The sequence below is a fragment of the Cervus canadensis genome, chromosome 30, assembly GCF_019320065.1.
Source record: "Cervus canadensis isolate Bull #8, Minnesota chromosome 30, ASM1932006v1, whole genome shotgun sequence".
Taxonomy (NCBI): domain Eukaryota; kingdom Metazoa; phylum Chordata; class Mammalia; order Artiodactyla; family Cervidae; genus Cervus; species Cervus canadensis.
Genome location: NC_057415.1, coordinates 36,227,499 through 36,246,687, shown reverse-complemented (window position 1 = coordinate 36,246,687; position 19,189 = coordinate 36,227,499). Strand labels below are relative to the sequence as shown.

General features: G+C 45.5%; 1 protein-coding gene across 11 annotated transcripts in view; it reads left to right on the top strand.

Moving 5' to 3' along the window:
* Positions 1–19,189, top strand: part of TNC (tenascin C) — a 100,354-nt gene that overhangs the window by 19,390 nt on the left and 61,775 nt on the right. For 10 of the 11 annotated variants that reach the window (XM_043453186.1, XM_043453184.1, XM_043453180.1 and 7 more), the window contains exons 2-6: positions 9,659–10,255; positions 13,568–14,977; positions 16,199–16,462; positions 17,618–17,733; positions 18,826–18,982. In XM_043453186.1, the coding sequence (XP_043309121.1) occupies positions 9,799–10,255; positions 13,568–14,977; positions 16,199–16,462; positions 17,618–17,733; positions 18,826–18,982 (2,404 nt within the window). In that variant the 5' untranslated portion in view covers positions 9,659–9,798. Of the gene's footprint in view, positions 1–2,806; positions 2,954–9,658; positions 10,256–13,567; positions 14,978–16,198; positions 16,463–17,617; positions 17,734–18,825; positions 18,983–19,189 lie in introns of all 11 variants that reach the window. The other variant, XM_043453176.1, reaches the window with a different exon arrangement.

The following is a 19,189-nucleotide window of genomic DNA, read 5'->3' as shown; positions in this document are numbered from 1 at the left end:
ATTACTTTTTATTATCTTTGTCATCATTTCAATCTTCTCTTGATCTTACCAGGCCTCTTCAATTGGCATTTGGGGATCCTAAGCACTTCCTCCCCCAGGAGGTCCTCTGTGAACTTCCAAGCTCAGCGTGAGCCCTGTTCTCTCAATGCCTTCGTTCATACTATCACTGCTACTGAACCTTGTGTATGTTCTAATTTCTGAGATTTCTGGAGATAGAGAAGAGGTCCTAAGCTGCTTAGTTTCCCCAGCACCCAACATATCATGAGGCACATTATAAGTAAACTGCAGGTAGCTTCTGAAAGAGGCTTAACATTTCTATTCCTGCTACTGGCTTAGAGTGTGCTGGGACACTTAAGAACATCACATATATTCAATCCACAGTACAAGGATTTAAAGTCAGTTCTTCCAATGAAATGTGACTATCAATAAATAATCATTGTAAATGCATAAAAAATAAAGTCAATTCTATTTCATGACCTTTCCAGAGGAAACTGTAAGCTTTTTGATAATAGAGAACATGCTTATCTTCTTCACTTCTGTACCCCTCATGCTTAACTTAGGGCTTGGCACACGGCAGGTGCTTAATAAAGGCATACTAAAAAGATATATAATTGGATGGATGAATGGACAGATGGCAATTGAAGAAATCCCACAAGACCATGAAATCTAAACATCTCAACACAGGTGCTCTCTAAGATCCCATTGCAGATCTTTCTTTCTGGGGACCATTACAGTGACCTCAGACTAAGAATTACTAGAAGTCTTTCATATGCACTTTTGTTGATGGCCTCCCAAGGGTCTCAGAAAATAGGTAAACCTTAATCAAATTCATTGACAAAACAGGTAGGATATCTGGGATTTAATGTTTGCTTTACACTAATAGCCAGTGAACCTCTTTGGGTGTTTCGGTCCAGGCATTCTCTTTCATGGCATGTATTACTTTTACCCAGTTCCTTGTGGCTGCCTGAAGTGTGTAGTCGTCTAACTGTGAAGTGGAGCGCCAAGGAAGTGTGTAGGCATCGATTAGCAATGTCTGCCACGTACATGCTAAGGATGTGCATGGGTGCCTCAGATTTGCCACCAAGGACACGGTGATCTTCTTCAGTTCCCTCTGAAGTCTGATTTAGATGCTCCAATCCAATGTCTGTTTGTGTCTATGGAAAGTACTGAAAATCTGAGCCAAACGTTTCCCGTCAGAAGCAGTGTCTTGAAAAACTAAACCACAGGCAGTCTGTTGTGGAGAAAGACCTGGCTGGGCAGCGTGGACAACCATCCCAGTAGCAGCACCGCCTCTTGGCCCAGACCTGCCAGCAAAGAGCCCCACCCTGGGGTCATGGGCTTGCTTTTCTTGCTCCTAAATGAGAATACGTAGGTGAGGAGGAAAACCAGGACTACAGACCCAGCCTCCTCTTCTCCTAAGGAATTCAGCCTGTCTCTGTCACTTAACAAACTGAAATATTAAAAATTATGCATTTCCATGGAAAAAGCAAACAGTGGGCATGAGTTGGCTCCCCAAAATTCTCTCAGGAATCCTTCATCCTTCAGACTAGCCTTCCACAAACTGCCTTCTCCAAACAAAAGACACAAGTCACCACACAATAGCAATACACCAGCTACTAACTAAGACCTTCTTCCTGTCACCCACTGTCCTAAATATTCCCATGTCTTATCCCATTTGATCTCACTTTTTTCTCACTTTCAGTTGAAAGAACTTTATTGTGGGGTTCTTATGAGTATTGCCATCTTATAAACAAGAAAGTTGAGGGTCGTGTGTATGTGTGTGTGTGTGGTCAGTCATGTCCAACTCTTTGCCATCCCCTGGACTGGCATCCCACCAGGCTCCTCTGTCTATGGAATTCTCCAGGCAAGAATACTGGAGTGGTTTGCTGTTTCCTACTTCAGGGGATCTCCCTGACCCAGGGATCGAACCTGTGTCTCTTGCCTCTCCTCCACTGGCATTGTCTACCACTGCGCCACATGGGAAGCTCCAAGGTGAGGCTCACAGAGGCAGTATGACACATCTAAGGTCAAAGCCACTAGATGGAGTCACACACGGTTGCCCCATCCAACCATATTTGACCTTGAAACTGACAATTCCATTAGATTCAAATGAATAGCCAGTGGCAGGACCAGAATGCACAGTATTTGGCTGATTCTAGAGCAGATAACTCTCGAAAACTGCACAGACTCTCCTTGGAGATTTGTCAGTTTTAGCATCTGTCATTCTTGCCTGTAAGTATCTCTTTGACTGTCTGTTTCCTTTCCTGAGCTGTGAGCTCTCTGAGAACAGGAACTATCAATCACTGGTCTCTGAAACACCTGACTACCCACTTGAGCTGTCCCACAGCCTGGTCTTAATCATCATTCAACTCCTCTCTGTTGAATGCAAGAATGAATGATTTTAAAAGCAATGTAATTCCCAGGGCTGTGAGATGACTGCTAGCTCCACAAGCGTCCTAACTGGGTGCCAGCTACTCGCCACCGTTCTACCCAAATGGATAAGTGCTGGAACTCCCACACCTAGGGCTTGGAGGGCTTTCGGTTTGGCAGGCAGCGTCTGCTCAATTCCTTTAAGACACAGGTTGTGCTGGGCTCCCTCAAGTGGAAGGATCAGATGTCCTCGGAAAAAATCCACACTTCAGGCTGTTTCTTGGCTCCTCTCTCTTCCTGACACAGTCCAAGAAGGAATTTATGGATGTTGGGAAGGACAAGGGGTGAGGAATTTCTAGAACCTTTAAGAACGCCCGTGTAAGCAACTCCATGCCTAACTGGCTGTGCACAATAAAATTCTCTTTCCTGTAAGCAGGAAGAAAAATGTGATCTGCCTCAGGTGTTGCCAAAATGATGTGGAAAGAAATTCATCTGGATTTTTAAACCATCAGGAATCTTCCTTGTTCCCCCAAGCCCAGGCTATTTGACGTAAAAGCCGAAGTCAACAAGACAAATGTATTCTGTGAGTTACTAAGAGTGAAGTCATAAGTATTCTGAAATATGATTCTAACCAGTTGGAAGTTTTATCTTTATCTAAAAATGAAACTGTTTATTCTCCAGCTGTGACCCGGAAAAAATTCAAAGATTGTTGACTCCTTCATCTAAGCAGCGGTCTTTGTCCTGTGGTGAAGTGCCTAAAAATAACTGTTAGTTTATTTCATGCTGCTTCCAAAAGGTTAGCTATCAAACAGCTCTACTGAGGCACCTCAGAATGTACAATTATAAACCAAAAAACTCTTGGGACGTGGCTGCCATGACCACACCGTGGTTTCCCCATCTACTGGATGAAGTGGTACCTCAGAGTAATGTCCCAGATAAAAATCTATAATGCCGAAACTTGGAAATATCATCCTATACTGGCAACATGTAATAATGAAGTAACTGAAACAAGAAGTAATTTTTATCTTCCATCAATGATAAAATCCTAACATATTAACACTTGCCCCCTCAAAAAAAAAAAAAGAGCCTTCAAGACCATTGCTTTCATCTTTTTTTTTCCTCTTTTTTCTTTTTTTCTTTAATAGCAGGCACCGTAAGTGTACCAGGAATTTGCAGACCAAGGGGCCAAATACAGAAGCCTATGTTTTGCTTAATCTGCGTAGATGATACGAAGCAGTTAGGCACCTGGCCTTAAAAAGACACAGCAGCGCTCGTCCGGCTCAGTACCAGCCCTTCACACTGACCATTACTGGTTCTGTCAGCCCCACGTGCCCTCCTCTCTCCACTCCTGTGCACATCTTACACACCCCCGTACAACCAGGATGTCAGTATTCCGTGTGTGCAATCCCACTTAAGCCCACGGAGTCACGGAGGGAAGCTGCTGCTCCTGCTGTCATCTGCCTTAGTCTCCTCCTCACCCCTGCATTCCTTGCCTTTTCTCATGCTGCTCCCGCTTTCTAGACACCCAATCAAGATAGGCAGGTGGGTGAGGAGCAAATTCAATCCCCCTACTCAATTGCATCCAACCACAGTTTAGAATCCCACCCAACCTTCAGGCTCATCTCAGGTGCTACCTCTTTTACGGTGTCTTTTTTCAGCCCCTCAAAAAAAAATGTAGTCACCCTCCACTTTTAAACTTAACAGACTTGGGTTAACCAATCTCTTTCATTACCTATTATATCATAATCATAGTCATGCTGTAACTCCCTGATTCTCCCATGCCTTCTGAGTGCAAACTTTCTAATCTATCTACTTGACCAGTGTCATTATTATTGTTTCTGTTATTAATAGGTACCATATTAAGTACCTACTAGGTGCCAGACACTTGCTAGTAGCTTTAAGTACACCTTCTCATCTTATCCCATCTTCTCATAACTCTATGAAATAGGCATTATATAATCATATATAATGTGTATGTATAAATATATATGTATACAGCCTTGCAGGAGATGAGGCAAGTGAAACTTAGAGGGGGAAGTGAATGGCCACAGGTATCAGCTACAAAGTAGAAGAGTTGGATTCTAACATAGGTCTATTTCTCTGCAAAGCCCAGACTCTTTCTCCCATACTAGCTGCTTCATTGATAGAACTCTCCAGATAGCTGAAGGAAATGGACTGAGTCCCCTCAAAAAGTCTGGAGCAAGGCATTGCAGAGTCAACAGAAGCAGGAGAGCCATGAGTTGATCTTGACCAGCTCTACCAGCGCCCAAGAGACGGGTGAGGCTGGGCAGGTCAAGATGTTAGACAGAGTCAGAGGGGTTCCTGGGCAGCTTATCTTCGGTTTGATTTGAGCAGAATCTCGTGGAGCACTTGGGGCTGTAACGTATGCAGAAAGAAAGAGAAAGAACACCTTGTTTTGGAAGTGTAGGAAGGAGATAGGCTGACAACCTGGGGCACGGTCTATCCTTTCAGATTTAAGGAGGACAGTAGCCATAAAGACCACATATGTATCCAGGTACACATACTTGTACCTGGATATGTTTCAATATAGAAGGTGTGACATTAGTACACATACATACTTGTTTATGTTACTGAAAAGGAGTGATCTTATCTAGTCTCCCAGCCCCTGCAAAGGAGGTACACACCAATTTTATTATAATAATATAGGAATCCTAACAACTACCCTAACTTCATTTTTAGACTTTCTTTGAACTCTCTAAGCCTCAGTTTCCTCTTTTGTACTATAGGCTTAATATCACCAAGCAAACTTTTAAACTAGTACTGGTGAACAGAACTTCCTCCAATGATGGAATTGTTCCTTATCCACATTGTCTGATTATCCACATTATGGCCACTCGTCACATTGCTATTAAGCATTTGAAATGTGAGTGGTACCACTGAGGATGGAACTTTCAGTTGTATTTGATTTTAATAACCACTTGTGGCTAGTGAGCTCCATACTGAACAGTGCGGCTCTAGACCAATGAATTCAAAGGATTTTCTTCCTCTTCACCCGTTTCTCTCATGAAGAAATCTTTAAGGTACTTTTGTTGTTGTCATTATTCTCCAGATGAATCATGCTTAAGAAGTTAACAGGAAAGGAGACATCTAAAGAATCACCAGCACAATCACAAGAGTTAATCTGGCTCTAACATTTTCTTTTGATAAAAATAGAAAACAGAGTATGAACCACATGTGTATTTTTCTGCATTTAGCATATATGCCAAGACAGGTTACAGAGCATGGCAACATGCGTGGCTTGGATAGAGCACTTTGTCCTGGATGTGTGACCCCAAGAATCTACGTATGGAACCAGTACAAAGGCTGTGTGTCTTCCTGCAGCCCTCCTTTGCAGACATTGACAAACAGCTCCTTTAGTCTGACCATAGAAGACAAACACAGATAACTTGATAGATGGGAGATAGATAGGAGGTTTAGGTACAGACATAGAGATGTAGACTTAGGTATAGGTGTAGGTGTGGATATAGATGTAGACATAAAGGTGAAGGTGTACATGTATCAGTTCAGTGTGTACATAGATGTAGACATAAAGATGAAGGTGTACATGTATAGATAAAGATAGAGAGACTATCTCCCAAGACATATTCTCCTGGGAGCTCTGAGAAAGAGAGCTCACTTCACTACAGAACTCATCCTTGCTTAAAAAACAAAAACAAAACAAAAACAGACTTACATATGCCAAGGTAGGATTTTCAAGAGTTGGGAAAAAGAAAATCCTGGAAAAAAATACTCATTGAAGTCCATATTTTTCAGTACAAAAGCTCTCACTGCTGCCAAAGACTGTCCTGTTCCTTCTACACACAGTATCTCACACAGACTCCACAGCAGTCCTGCAAGAACACTCAGAGCGTGTTTTATTGATGACATGACTCTGGCTTGCATTATAGCTCACAGTTTGTCCGAGGAAGTGGTCGAACAATGACTCAAACTCAAGACAGTTTGTCTATATATCTGTGCTCTTCGGCACTCTTCATTTTATAGGCCAGTGACTTGGAGGTTGCTATAGTATTCAAAGCCCTTTCTGTTGGGTAATTCCAATTAGAGATGCATTTCTCAAGTCCTTTCTCTACATCTGCATCTCTATTCCTGCTGGACTTAGGGACACAGCAGGAGAAGGAAAGGATGGGATGAGTTGAGAAAGGAGCATTGACATATATACACTATCATGTGTGAAATAGATAGCTAATGGGAAGCTGCTGGATAACACAGGGATCCCAGCCTGGTGCTCTATGACGACCTAGAGTGATGAGAGTCAGACTCAAGAGGGAGTGGATACACACACACACACACACACACACACACACACACACACATATAGTTACGATTATAACTGATTTGTGTTGTTGTATGGCAGAAACCAATGCAACATTGTAAAACAGTTATCCTCCAATTAAAAAAAAATTTAGAAAAAGAAATGTATTTCTCCTATTGTGCTGAAATTTGCCTTCTTGTAAGCAATCCTCCTCTCCACCTGCAGTGTACACACATATTGGCACTTGTTCTGTCCATTGAGGCCACAAGGGACAAGCCAGCTCCTGGTTCCCCAGGGTTTATACAGAGTAATCCTGTTCCTCTCCACCTTGGCTTTCTCAACTACAGAATAAATATGTACAGGTCTGCATTCTTTCCTCCTGCGAGATCTTTTCCAGACCTTCCATCACCTGATCACTTCCCAGGAAGATAAGAAGTGCTTCTGCTTGTGATTTCTAAAGAATCATTCTCTGATGTTAAAAGCCCTACTATCAGAACATGATCCTTCATGTCTAACTTACATGTAGCAAACTGCAACCTAAAGTAATTTTCCCCAGGTTTATCCTCAGAGGAGACATGAACCAGCCAGTTGTCTGCATGAGAATATTTTACATTTTTAAAGGTTGTTATTTGCTTTGTATGTTTGCTTCTCTGGCGTAAATATTTCCAGTTCTAGTAAATTTATCTTCATAAGGTTTACCCCCTTACACATCAGTGATTTCTGCAGCTCCTCTTTGATCTAGATTCAAGTTGCTGCTGGGCTTAGGAGTGGATTCAATGAAGAGGTTAAACTGAAGCAAAAGTAGGCTATTGGCTTAGACTCATGCTAGGTTTTGTTCCTCAGAACACAAAAAAACTAGCAGCTATTTTTTAATGTGTGCCTACTATGGCCTTGATACCATTTGGGGTGTTTTTTGTGCAGATCTCTAATTCATAATTCCCTCTGGAAGGATTTTGACCCCTCATTGTACAAGTGAGGTCATGGTTTAGAGAGGATTAATAACTTGCCGAGGCTTCCTAGGTGGCGCTAGTGGTAAAGAACCCGCCCACCAGTGCCGGAGACCTAAGAGATGCAGGTTCAATCCCTGAGTCGTGAAGATCCCCTGGAGAAGGAAATGACAACCCACTACAGTATTCTTGCCTGGAGAATTCCATGGACAGAGGAGCTTAGTGGGCTATGATCCATAGGGTCTCAAAGAGTAGGACACCACCGAAGCAACTTAGGATGGATGGACAAGTAGCTTGCCCAAGTCATAGAGTTAGTGAGTGGCATTTGTACTCTGGTATATCTAGTTCCAAAGTCTAGACATTTTCCACCATGTTTAAGGTATAATGAGTCTTTCCTGAAGTGCAAAATTATCCCCCTGCCCTCAGACCACCAGGAGCCAATATGGGAAATACACAACCCTCAAGAATCACATTTCCTTCCTCCAAACAATAGAGCATTTGGCTGTGCCAGTGCATGTCTCTTATATACAGAGTGAGAAATCCTTACTCAACCCATACTCCAGTCATTATTTCCCTAGACTCATTGCCTTTAAGTCTCAACCAATGATTCTAACAGCCTTTTAGATGGAAATTTAAGTCATTTAGCAACACACACAAAAGTCTTGGGTGAAAGTCCAAAAGCATTTCAAACTTGGCCAGTGGTCCTTCCTCATAAAAAAAAAAAAAAGAAAGCGAAGAATTGATGGGAAGAGGGTGAGAAAGGACTCTGTGGAAGGCTAAGAGAGTTCAAACAATTGCAATAGAATACCCAATCAATAAATATTTGTCCAGTAAACAACTAAGATGGGCCATGGTAGTTTGAAAGAAGACAACTTGCCAAGTTCTCCTCTTCATCATAATTTTCATTCAGTGGGCTTGCCTACATCAAAGATCCACAAATTCTTATTAGGAAACTAATTTGAATAATAAAAGCATACTGATGGCCACCTTCTCTCTGTCCTCATATGGCCTTTCCTCTGTGTACAAGATAGAAAGGCCAAGTCAGAGAGAAATGTGGAGTCTCTTCCTCTTCTACAAGGACACCGATACTATCATCAGGTTAGGATGTAACCCTCATGACCTTCAGTTAACCTTGATTACCTCCTGAGGAGCCATATCTCCAAATATAGTCACACCAAGGGTTAAGGCTTCAATTATGAGTTTGAGGGGAGGGGAAGATGAAACACTCAGGAAGAATAGTTCAAGTACTTGTTGATTGCAGAAGTCAGCAAGGGCTCACGGATACCTTTTCTGAGTCATCTCTTGTCCTTGGTCATAGCTTGGATAACTTGTCCTGGAACATTCTGTCAGGTTCTTCTAAAAGCCAGATATTTTAAACTTTTAGAAATAAAAAGGAAGAGAAACTGAAGTTCAAAGATCTAAAATACTGTTACAACCATCACATTACTAGTAAGATGTTCAGCTGGAATAAAAACTCAATTTGCCTTCTAAAAGTCTTGCATTTTAACCTTTGCTTCCCACAGCAGAAGCGAACAAGCAGATGGAGTTAATCTCAGATTGGAGAGTCAATAATGAAGGGAGAAATTATTCAACATCTATGGGGCTGTGACCTTCACATCAAGCTCATTCAGCAAATATTGAAGGGACTCAGGAATATTTGAATGATTTCCTTAATGTTTTCACTTACATCATTACTTTGACTCTGATACTATGATCTTCACTGTACAGAAGTAAAATAAGACAAATGAAAGTTATATAACTTACCCAAAGGCCCAGAGTTAGGGCTTAGATCCAAACCACATCTGATCTGTCTTATTCCAAAGTTTTGTCCTTTATCCTGTCTCCTTATATTTCCAAATACTGAATTGTGAGTGAAATCATTCCTTCACGATTGCAAAATTCTTTAGAGACCATTTTATGACCACACTTCAGCACATACTGAAGGAATAAAAGGAGATCTTCAAACACAGGAAGCAGAACATCAAAATTAACTAAGAACTGCAGATATTCAACAGATTCAATTAGCAATAGATGATAACAGCTTCTGCTTTTCTTTGTTTACGTGTAGGAGAAAACTCCTTCAAGAAGATCAGGAACAACTGATTTGGTTGTTACTACTCTCTGCTTCCGAATCCCCCATTCTACCTAAGAGTGAGATACCCTAGGCCCACAAGCACCCTGAGACATTCAACCAAACTCACCTCCACCATGGGGGTCATGACTCGGCTATTGGCAGGCCTCTTCCTGGCTCTGCTTGCCCTTCCGGCCGATGGTGGCGTCCTCAAGAAAGTCATCCGGCACAAGCGACAGAGCGGGATGAATGTCACCCTGCCAGAGGAAAACCAGCCGGTGGTGTTTAATCACGTCTACAATATCAAGCTGCCTGTGGGGTCCCAGTGTTCGGTGGATCTGGAATCTGCCAGCGGGGAGAAAGACTTGGGGCCACCATCAGAGCCCAGGGAAAGCTTCCAGGAGCACACGGTGGACGGGGAAAACCAGATTGTCTTCACTCACCGCATCAACATCCCCCGCCGGGCCTGCGGCTGTGCAGCTGCTCCTGACGTCAAGGAGCTTCTGAGCAGACTGGAGGAGCTGGAGAACCTGGTGTCTTCCCTGCGGGAACAGTGCACCTCGGGAGCGGGCTGCTGCCTCCAGTCTGCCGAAGGTAGGAGCGGGTGGCGGGTCCAGCCCTTCACTGTATGGATGGGAGGAGCGGTGAGCCGGGCAGGATCCGTCAGTTGTTTCTAGAGTGGGTTCCCTGGGGAACCAGCCTCAGAAGGTGTTCATTCAAAAGAGATTTAATGGACAAATGACTGTGGAGAATGTCACCATATCTAGTAGGCTCTTGGAGAGTCATAGTGACAAATGTTTCAGAGGAATTTTCAGACCTCTGGGAAATCTTGCTTTGAAAAACCCTATCTTACTTTTAAGTACTGGTTTCTAAAACTAGGGCTTCCCTGGTGGCTCAGCTGGTAAAGAATCTGCCTGCAATGCCGGAGACCTGGGTTTGATTCCTGGGTTGGGACGATCCCCTGGAGAAGGAGATGGGAAAGGCTACCCACTCGAGTATTCTGGCCTGGGGAATTCCATGGACTGTATAGTCCATGGGGTCACAAAGAGTCAGACACGACTGAGCGACTTTCACTTCACTTCTAAAACTTATTTGACAATGACATCTGCTCATTCCATACCCTGAAACCCTAAGAATGTATTTTGAAATCCCTCACCCAAAGAGCATTCTCTGAAAGGTAGTAATGTACCCACATCACCCTGTTGTATAAATAAGGAAACTAAGGCCAAGAAGGAAGTTGGGATTCCCCAAGGTCCTGACATAAGTGGCCAAGTTAGGACTTAAATGACAGTATTCCATACCCTGTTCTCACAAAGTTACAGCACCGCCTACAGTGATATGAAATTTGGGGTAAATAGGAAAAAACTTTCCAGTTTAAATGCAGCAATGATGATGATCACATGTGAACTGAGTCCTTTATGTATTGGGTTGGCTTGTAGCCTACAGAAAGCCCAAATGAACTTTTTGGCCAATCCAATACCAGGCAGTGTAATTCACTGTCTCATTTAATCCTCCCAACAACCCTTTGAGATAAGGTTTAATACCCCCATGCTATAGATCTAAGAAATGAGACTCAAAAAAGTTAAGCAACTGGCACAAAAAGACACAAAGAGTGATAAGAAACAGGAGCTTTGGAGGTGCCTGTGTTTCTCCAGAACTCTGCCTGTCTCTAGGTGCATCTTTTTTTTAAGGAATTTTGCTACTTTGGAATTTTGTCTTCATTTCCATTCCCTAAAGTTGATAGACATACAGGGGTTTCAACAAAGCTAAATCAGAGGTGAAAATCTCTATTTCTGCCACTCATAATAAAAAAAAAAACTAGAAAGTATTTTGACAGATTGTTCCAAGAGCAGCTCCAATCTAGAGCAACCCGAATCACCATAAATTGAGGCTACTGTAACTGCTTGGACACCAGGCCCTTCTGCAGTGGCCGGGGCAACTTCAGCCCTGAAGGCTGTGGCTGCAGGTGGGAACCTGGCTGGAAAGGCTAATCATCATAATAATAAACCCTAATCATCATAAGTTGAGAGTACTGTAGGAATATCCTTTAGGTTTCCAAGGCAAAAAAAAAAAAAAAATTGTTTACGTACAAATTAGTTCATCTTCCACTTCTTTCAACCCCTAGTAAAATGCAGAGGGGATTTACAGAATAGCACTAATGGAACCCAAAATAATGGGTTAAAAAACTTGTTAATGCAGTGCTATCCATTAGAACTATGATCTGAGTCACTTACATAATTAATCATACCTTTTCCAGTAGTCATATTAATTAAATGAAAAAAGAACAGGTAAATGATTTTAAACATTCATCCAATATAAGTAAATATTCTTTCAGCTTGGAAATTATACAAAAATTATTAATGGATATTTTACATTCTTTTCTTGTATGCTGTTTCTGAAATCCGAAGTGTATGTAGTTCACATTTAGAGCACCTCAGAATTCAGGCTAGCCACAGTTTAATGATTTAGAGGCCACATGTGTCTAACAGCTACCATACTAGATGACATAGTTTTAGATTCTCAGTTTTCAAGCCAACTTTTTTCTTAAAATTGACTTCCTTCCTGCTGTCAGGAAGGAGATACAATGTATGAATGCAACTGTACTTAGATGCAGATAAAAGGGAGCAAGTTTTGTTTGTTTCTTTCCTTTGGTTCCATGGAGGCCACACCAGCCATTGCTGCAACTTTAGCCAAGACATTATGGTAAAAGATGGATGCACATGAGCTTTGTGGGGGCTGAGTCTAATGGAAAATTGTCCTAACAGAATTAGAAAGCCACTCCTTAGCTGCTTCATTTCAATTACTGAAAATTTAGGAACCTTTGGTCACATAAACACATATACTGACTTAAGTCAACCAAGACCCTCTGCAAGAGGAAATGAGAATTGGCACAACAGTGGGTCCTTAATGTCTTCATTTAACCCAATCGACCCCAGGTAAGTGGGCCATGGGTCCCACCTGACCGATGAAGAATCTGAGCTCCAGAGTGTCCAAATCATTTTGCAAATATGCAGCAAAGTTATTGAGTCAAGGCATCAGAACTGAGTTCAGTTCAACAATTATTTCTTGGTGAAACACTTATTCTCTTACATGGCTAACCTTGGCTAACTATGGGAGAAGTAAAAACACAACCCAGCAAGATGCATTCCATAGGCAGTGGTTCGTAACCCTTGGGGTCATAGGAATACCTGAAAATTTGATGAAAATTAGTCTTCTCCCCAGGGATGGAAACACACGTACACACACACATACATACACGTACACACACGTGTGCACACATACATGTACACACACGTGCACACATGCATGCACACACAGGAACACGCGTACACACATGTACATGCATACACAGATGAACACACACATACACGCGCACACGCACACACACACAGACACACACAATTTCAGAGAGCATAGCTTAAGAATACCTACCTAGTGTCATTGGTTGTGAAAGTGTTAGTCACTCAGTCGTGTTGGACTCTTTGCACCCCCATGGACTGTGGCCCACCAGGCTCCTCTGTCCATGGAATTCTTCAGGCAAGAATACTGGAGTGGCTTGCCATTCCCTTTTTTCAAGGGATCTTCCTCACCCAGGGATCCAACCCAGGTCTCCTGCATTGCAGGCAAATCCTTCACCATCTGAGCCACCAGGGAAGCCCAAAATAGAAGACCAGCTCAATGTAGGGCTCCAACCCATGACCCTGAGATTAAGAGTCTCATGCTCTAACAGACTGAGCTAGCCAGGCAGCCTCACCTGATTTCACACAATAAGCAATTGAATTTCAAGCCAGATGGGGCCTGAGATGCCACCTTGCTCTAACGGAATTTGAATCTGGGTTTTGTGGGTAGAAACCGAGAAAGCGAGCTTCCCCTGCTCAGAGAGAGACTCTGTTCTCTTCCCTGCAGGCCGCGTGGACACCAGGCCCTTCTGCAGCGGCCGGGGTAACTTCAGCACGGAAGGCTGCGGTTGCGTGTGCGAACCCGGCTGGAAAGGCCCCAACTGCTCTGAGCCCGAGTGCCCGAGCAACTGTCACCTGCGCGGCCAGTGCCTGGACGGCCAGTGCGTGTGCGACGAGGGCTTCACCGGCGAGGACTGCGGCCAGCTGGCCTGTCCCAGCGACTGCAACGACCAGGGCAAGTGCGTGGACGGCGCCTGCGTCTGCTTCGAAGGCTACTCCGGGCTGGACTGCAGCCGGGAGACCTGCCCGGTGCCCTGCAGCGAGGAGCACGGCCGCTGCGTGGACGGCCGCTGCGTGTGCCAGGAGGGCTTCGCGGGCGAGGACTGCAGGGAGCCCCTGTGTCTGCACAACTGCCACGGCCGCGGGCGCTGCGTGGAGAACGAGTGCGTGTGCGATGAGGGCTTCACGGGCGACGACTGCGGGGAGCTCGTCTGCCCCAACGACTGCTTCGACCGCGGCCGCTGCCTCAACGGCACCTGCTCCTGCGACGAGGGCTTCACGGGCGAGGACTGCGGCCAGCTCGCCTGTCCCCACGCCTGCCGCGGCCGCGGCCGCTGTGACGAGGGCCAGTGCGTGTGCGACCAGGGCTTCGCGGGCCCGGACTGCGGAGAGCGGCGCTGCCCCTCCGACTGCCACGAGCGCGGCCGCTGCGTGGACGGGCGCTGCGAGTGCAACGACGGCTTCACGGGCGCGGACTGCGGAGAGCTGCGGTGTCCCCGCGGCTGCAGCGGCCACGGGCGCTGCGTGAACGGGCAGTGCGTGTGCGACGAGGGCCACACCGGCGAGGACTGTGGGCAGCGGCGGTGCCCCGGCGACTGCCACGGCCGCGGGCGCTGCGTGGACGGGCGCTGCGAGTGCCAGCCCGGCTTCCAGGGCGACGACTGCGGCGAGGTGAGCTGCCCCCATGACTGCCACCAGCACGGGCGCTGCGTGAACGGCATGTGCGTGTGCGACGACGCCTACACGGGCGAGGACTGCCGCGAGCTCCGCTGCCCCCGGGACTGCAGCCAGCGCGGCCGCTGCGTGGACGGGCGCTGCGTGTGCGAGGACGGCTTCGCCGGCCCCGACTGCGCGGACCTCGCCTGTCCCGGCGACTGCCACGGCCGCGGGCGCTGCGTGGACGGCCAGTGCGTGTGCCTCGAGGGCTTCACCGGGCCCGACTGCGCGCAGCGCAGGTGTCCCGGCGACTGTCACGGCCAGGGCCGCTGCGTGGACGGCCAGTGCGTGTGCCACGAGGGCTTCACCGGGCCCGACTGCGCGCAGCGCTCCTGCCCCAACGACTGCAGCAACTGGGGGCAGTGCGTCTCTGGCCGCTGCATTTGCAATGAGGGATACACCGGGGAAGACTGCTCCCAGGGTGAGTAGCAGCCTCCAGCGAAGTGGCATCTAGGGTTGGCATGTGCTGGAGACCTCTGCGTTACACCCCACACCCACAGGCACGCGCACAAGCACACACTCTTTGAAGGAGTCCTGGTCTCTCACCTCTTTCAGAGCTACCTCTTTGAGGGTCAGAGGCTCAGAGAGGTTCTGGAATTGTCCCAAGGACACACAGCTTATAGATCACACGGCTGGTACCTGAATCTGGGTAACTCGTCTACGCTGAGTTTCACACCCAGTGCCCAAGAAAAGGTAGATGAAATGATTACCTCCCTTTTGCTAAACATCAACCTTCTTTCCTACTCTACACTGACATGTAAAACTGACATGACATCTCAAACTAAATCCCTCTATTTGGATGGAATAAAAATTCAACTCAATTGAATGGACAGTGAGATTACATAAAACAAACTGTTTTAAATGCGTGCTCAGCTAAAGACCAATGTTGATCACCTATGAAGCAGGCTTGTCTCTTAAATCATCTTTTTGTTTCTGTCCTTCATCCCAAGGACTCTGAGTGCCTTAGAGGAGCATTAGCCCAGCAGTTAGCACAGGGCATTTATTCAAGTCAAGAGGAACACACAAAAACCAATAGTGTTCATGTTTAATGAGGGTCTTTGTACTTCCCTTATCTACCACATATGCTTGTAACGGAGAATTTCAGCTTGATTAAAACCATCAGTACCTAAGAATAAACATGGGCCTCTGTGTATGACGTGGCCGAGCCAGGGAAGCCTGGATGGAAGGAACACCAGTCTGGCAGGGAGGAGAAGTGAGTTCCAAATCTGATGAGTAAGCAAATTAGGGCCAGTCCTCTCACCCCTAAGAAAAGGAAAGGGTTGGACCAGATGAGCCTAACACACCCTTCAGGGGCTAAGGATGTATGACTTGAAGTTCAGAGCAGAAAGCCAAGCTCTGGCTGCACTTTCTCCTGCAGATGGCCTGAATCTGAACTAAGGTCCAAGGAATAGAAAGAAGTTGAAGGCCACTGCAGACCTGGAACTTTAGCCTGAAGGCAAGGGGCAGCCCCCAAAAGTTTTGAAGATGAGTCACAGTAGGCTGGACCTGTCTCTTCCTCTTGCCAATCACAGAGGCCCCAAATCTTCTAAAATGCAGACTCATCAAGTACGCCCCTGCTGTGACCCGTAGAGTGTGTTTCTGACACCGTCTGACCCAAGCTGTCCTTCCTTATTCCTGCCAGTGTCCCCTCCCAAAGACCTCATCGTGACAGAAGTGACGGAAGAGACCGTAAACCTGGCCTGGGACAATGAGATGCGGGTCACGGAGTACCTCATCGTGTACACGCCCACCAACGAGGATGGCCTGGAAATGCAGTTCCGGGTCCCTGGAGACCAGACGTCCGCCACCATCCGGGAGCTGGAGCCTGGCGTGGAGTACTTCATCCGCGTGTTTGCCATCCTGGAGAACAAGAAGAGCATTCCTGTCAGCGCCAGGGTGGCCACTTGTGAGTGCGCAGAGCCCCTCTGGGCTGTCTCAACTGACCCCCGCCTGTCCAGTGCATAACCACCCTCACCAGCATGCGTTACTGCCTCACCCTTGCCCCACAGGTCAATGGCTGACTTCATACAGTTACACCAGCTAAAGCTCTGGAATCCAGTGACACCCACTGAATTAAAAAAAAAAAAGTTGAAATATAGTTGATTTGAAATCAACATATGGCTAGTTTCTGCCATATGGCAAAGTGATTCAGCTATACACACACACATATATATACACACACACACACACATATATATATATGTACACATTTTCATTTTTCTACAGCTTACTGAATATTTTTAAAGACACTCCTCACATGCTAACTCATATAACTCATGATAACCCTATGAGACAGGAGCTGTTGTTAACCCATTTTACAGATGAGGAAACTGAGACCCCCAAATGGTTAAGCCTCTTGTTCCAAACCAGTTAATAAGTGGTCGAGATGGAATTTGAACCCTGGCAGCCTTAAGTACTCTGTTCTACTATTACTTTTCTGTGGCACTCACTGTACAAATATTTAAAATATACAGAAGTGGAAACATTAAGTTTCAAGTTATTCTTCCTTTAAGAGTTCAACATCAGAAAAATCACCTCCACTCTTAAAAAGCAACTTGTGGTTAGAAATTGGTCCTTTTTTTGCTTCATAAGAGTAACCTTGGCTGCTTTTTATTAAACTTGTGCTTCAGGCCAGGAACCACGGCCAGCAGTCATTGTGGAATACATCATTTGGTCTCAAAACATTCCCCAGGGGCAGGCATACTTACCCTCCTTCTCTTGGGTGAAGAAACGAAGGTTCAGGGCATTTTGTTCAACTCAACCAAGCATACAAAAATTGTAATGATCGACTTTATGATCATTACACATGATCAGCCTGTAAGACTGATTCTAAAGTCTATGTTCATATTAAGTTTAAGCATATGAAATTACAAATATTCAGCCATATGGCTGGCCCTTATATTAATTTTCATGATGCCTCAAAGTCAACAGCATCCCAGAAGAACCCTTAAAAAGACTCCAGCTCTGATGATCAACCCCATGGGGTTTAGTGGAATCATGTCTGTCCCTGCCCATCACACACGGGCTCCTTCTTACCTCCTCTCTGTTCTCTTCCTGACAGACCTGCCTACACCTGAAGGTCTAAAATTCAAGTCCATCAAGGAGACATCTGTGGAAGTGGAGTGGGATCCTCTGGACATCGCTTTTGAAGCATGGGAGGTCATCTTCCGGAATACGGTAAGGAGCACAGAAGAGGAGTGGGCGTGTTTGTCCACGAGAACCAGAAAGATGCGCATGGGCTCTGCAGACTTTTCTGTAAACTCTGCTTCCTTGGCTTTGGGTGGGGGACAAGGCTGTAATTAAAAGGGCTTCCCAGGTGGCACAGTGGTGAAGAATCTTCCTGCGAAGGTAGGAGACACAAGAGATAGATGTGAGTTCTATCCGTGGGTCTGGAAGGTTCCCTGGAGAAGGAAATGGCAACCCATTCCAGTGTTCTTGCCTGGGATATCCCATAGACAGAGGAGCCAGGCGGACTACAATCCATGGGGTTGCAAAGAGTTGGACATGTCTAGGCACACATGAACTCAAGGCTCTAATTAGCCCCCTGTGGGTTTGCATATATTTTGCTTGATTTTAGGAAGTCAAAAAACATGGCATTTAGGACTGAATGCCTAGACAAATAGATGGCAAGTCATCTCTAGGTTCTGATTACCTGTTACAGTCTTGGAAATCTCCACTCAGAGGCAAAAATGTGTATGTAATAACTGTATATGTAGTAACTGATTCTATACATTGGAAACTAACACAACATTGTAAATCAACTGTACTCCAATAGTGTTTTAAACAAAGAAGAAATGGTGTCTGTCTCAAGTGCCTCCAGGCATATCTGAGATTGAGCATCCTTTCTGTCTGTGCCTAAAAACACATATGAGACAGGAAAGTAGATCCCTGAGTTCAAAGCCAGGCTCTGCCACTTACAACTATGTGACGATGTGATAATCACCTGACTTTTAGGATGCCAGTTTCTTCATCTATGAAAGGAAGGATTGATTTCATAGCTCCAGAGTGCCTGTGGTTCTCACACCTCTCAGTTATCTTGAGTGTCAAAGGGGTGAATAGAGAGGTCTATGAGAGGGAGAAACCATCTTGACAGATGTGTCTTTATCATCTCTCTATCCTCAGCACCCACCATATGATCAGATGCTTAGTAAGTGCCTAGTGAACAGATGAAAGAATGAAAGACGAAAGAACGAACACAGAATGAATGAGTCACATAAATGAAGGGTCTGACGTTGCCTTAGGTCTTACGAAGGTGCCTCTGTATTTCAGAATAAAGATGATGAGGAAGAGATCACCAAGAGCCTGCGGAGGCCGGAGACCACGTACCGGCAAACTGGCCTGGCTCCCGGGCAGGAGTATGAGATATCCTTGCACATCGTGAAAAACAACACCCGGGGCCCGGGCCTGAAGAGAGTGACCACTACCCGTGAGTATTACCGTCAACACCACCATAAAGCCTGTTGTACTACAAAGTACCTCTAGGTGATTGCATGCCCTCTTACAGAGCAGCAGTATCAATTCGCTTTTGCTACATAAAAAACAAGCTCCAAACTTAGTAGCTTAAAACGATTGCACGTTTGTGATCTAGGGCTGGACCATCTTCCTGTTCTCGACTGGACTCACTTAAAGCATC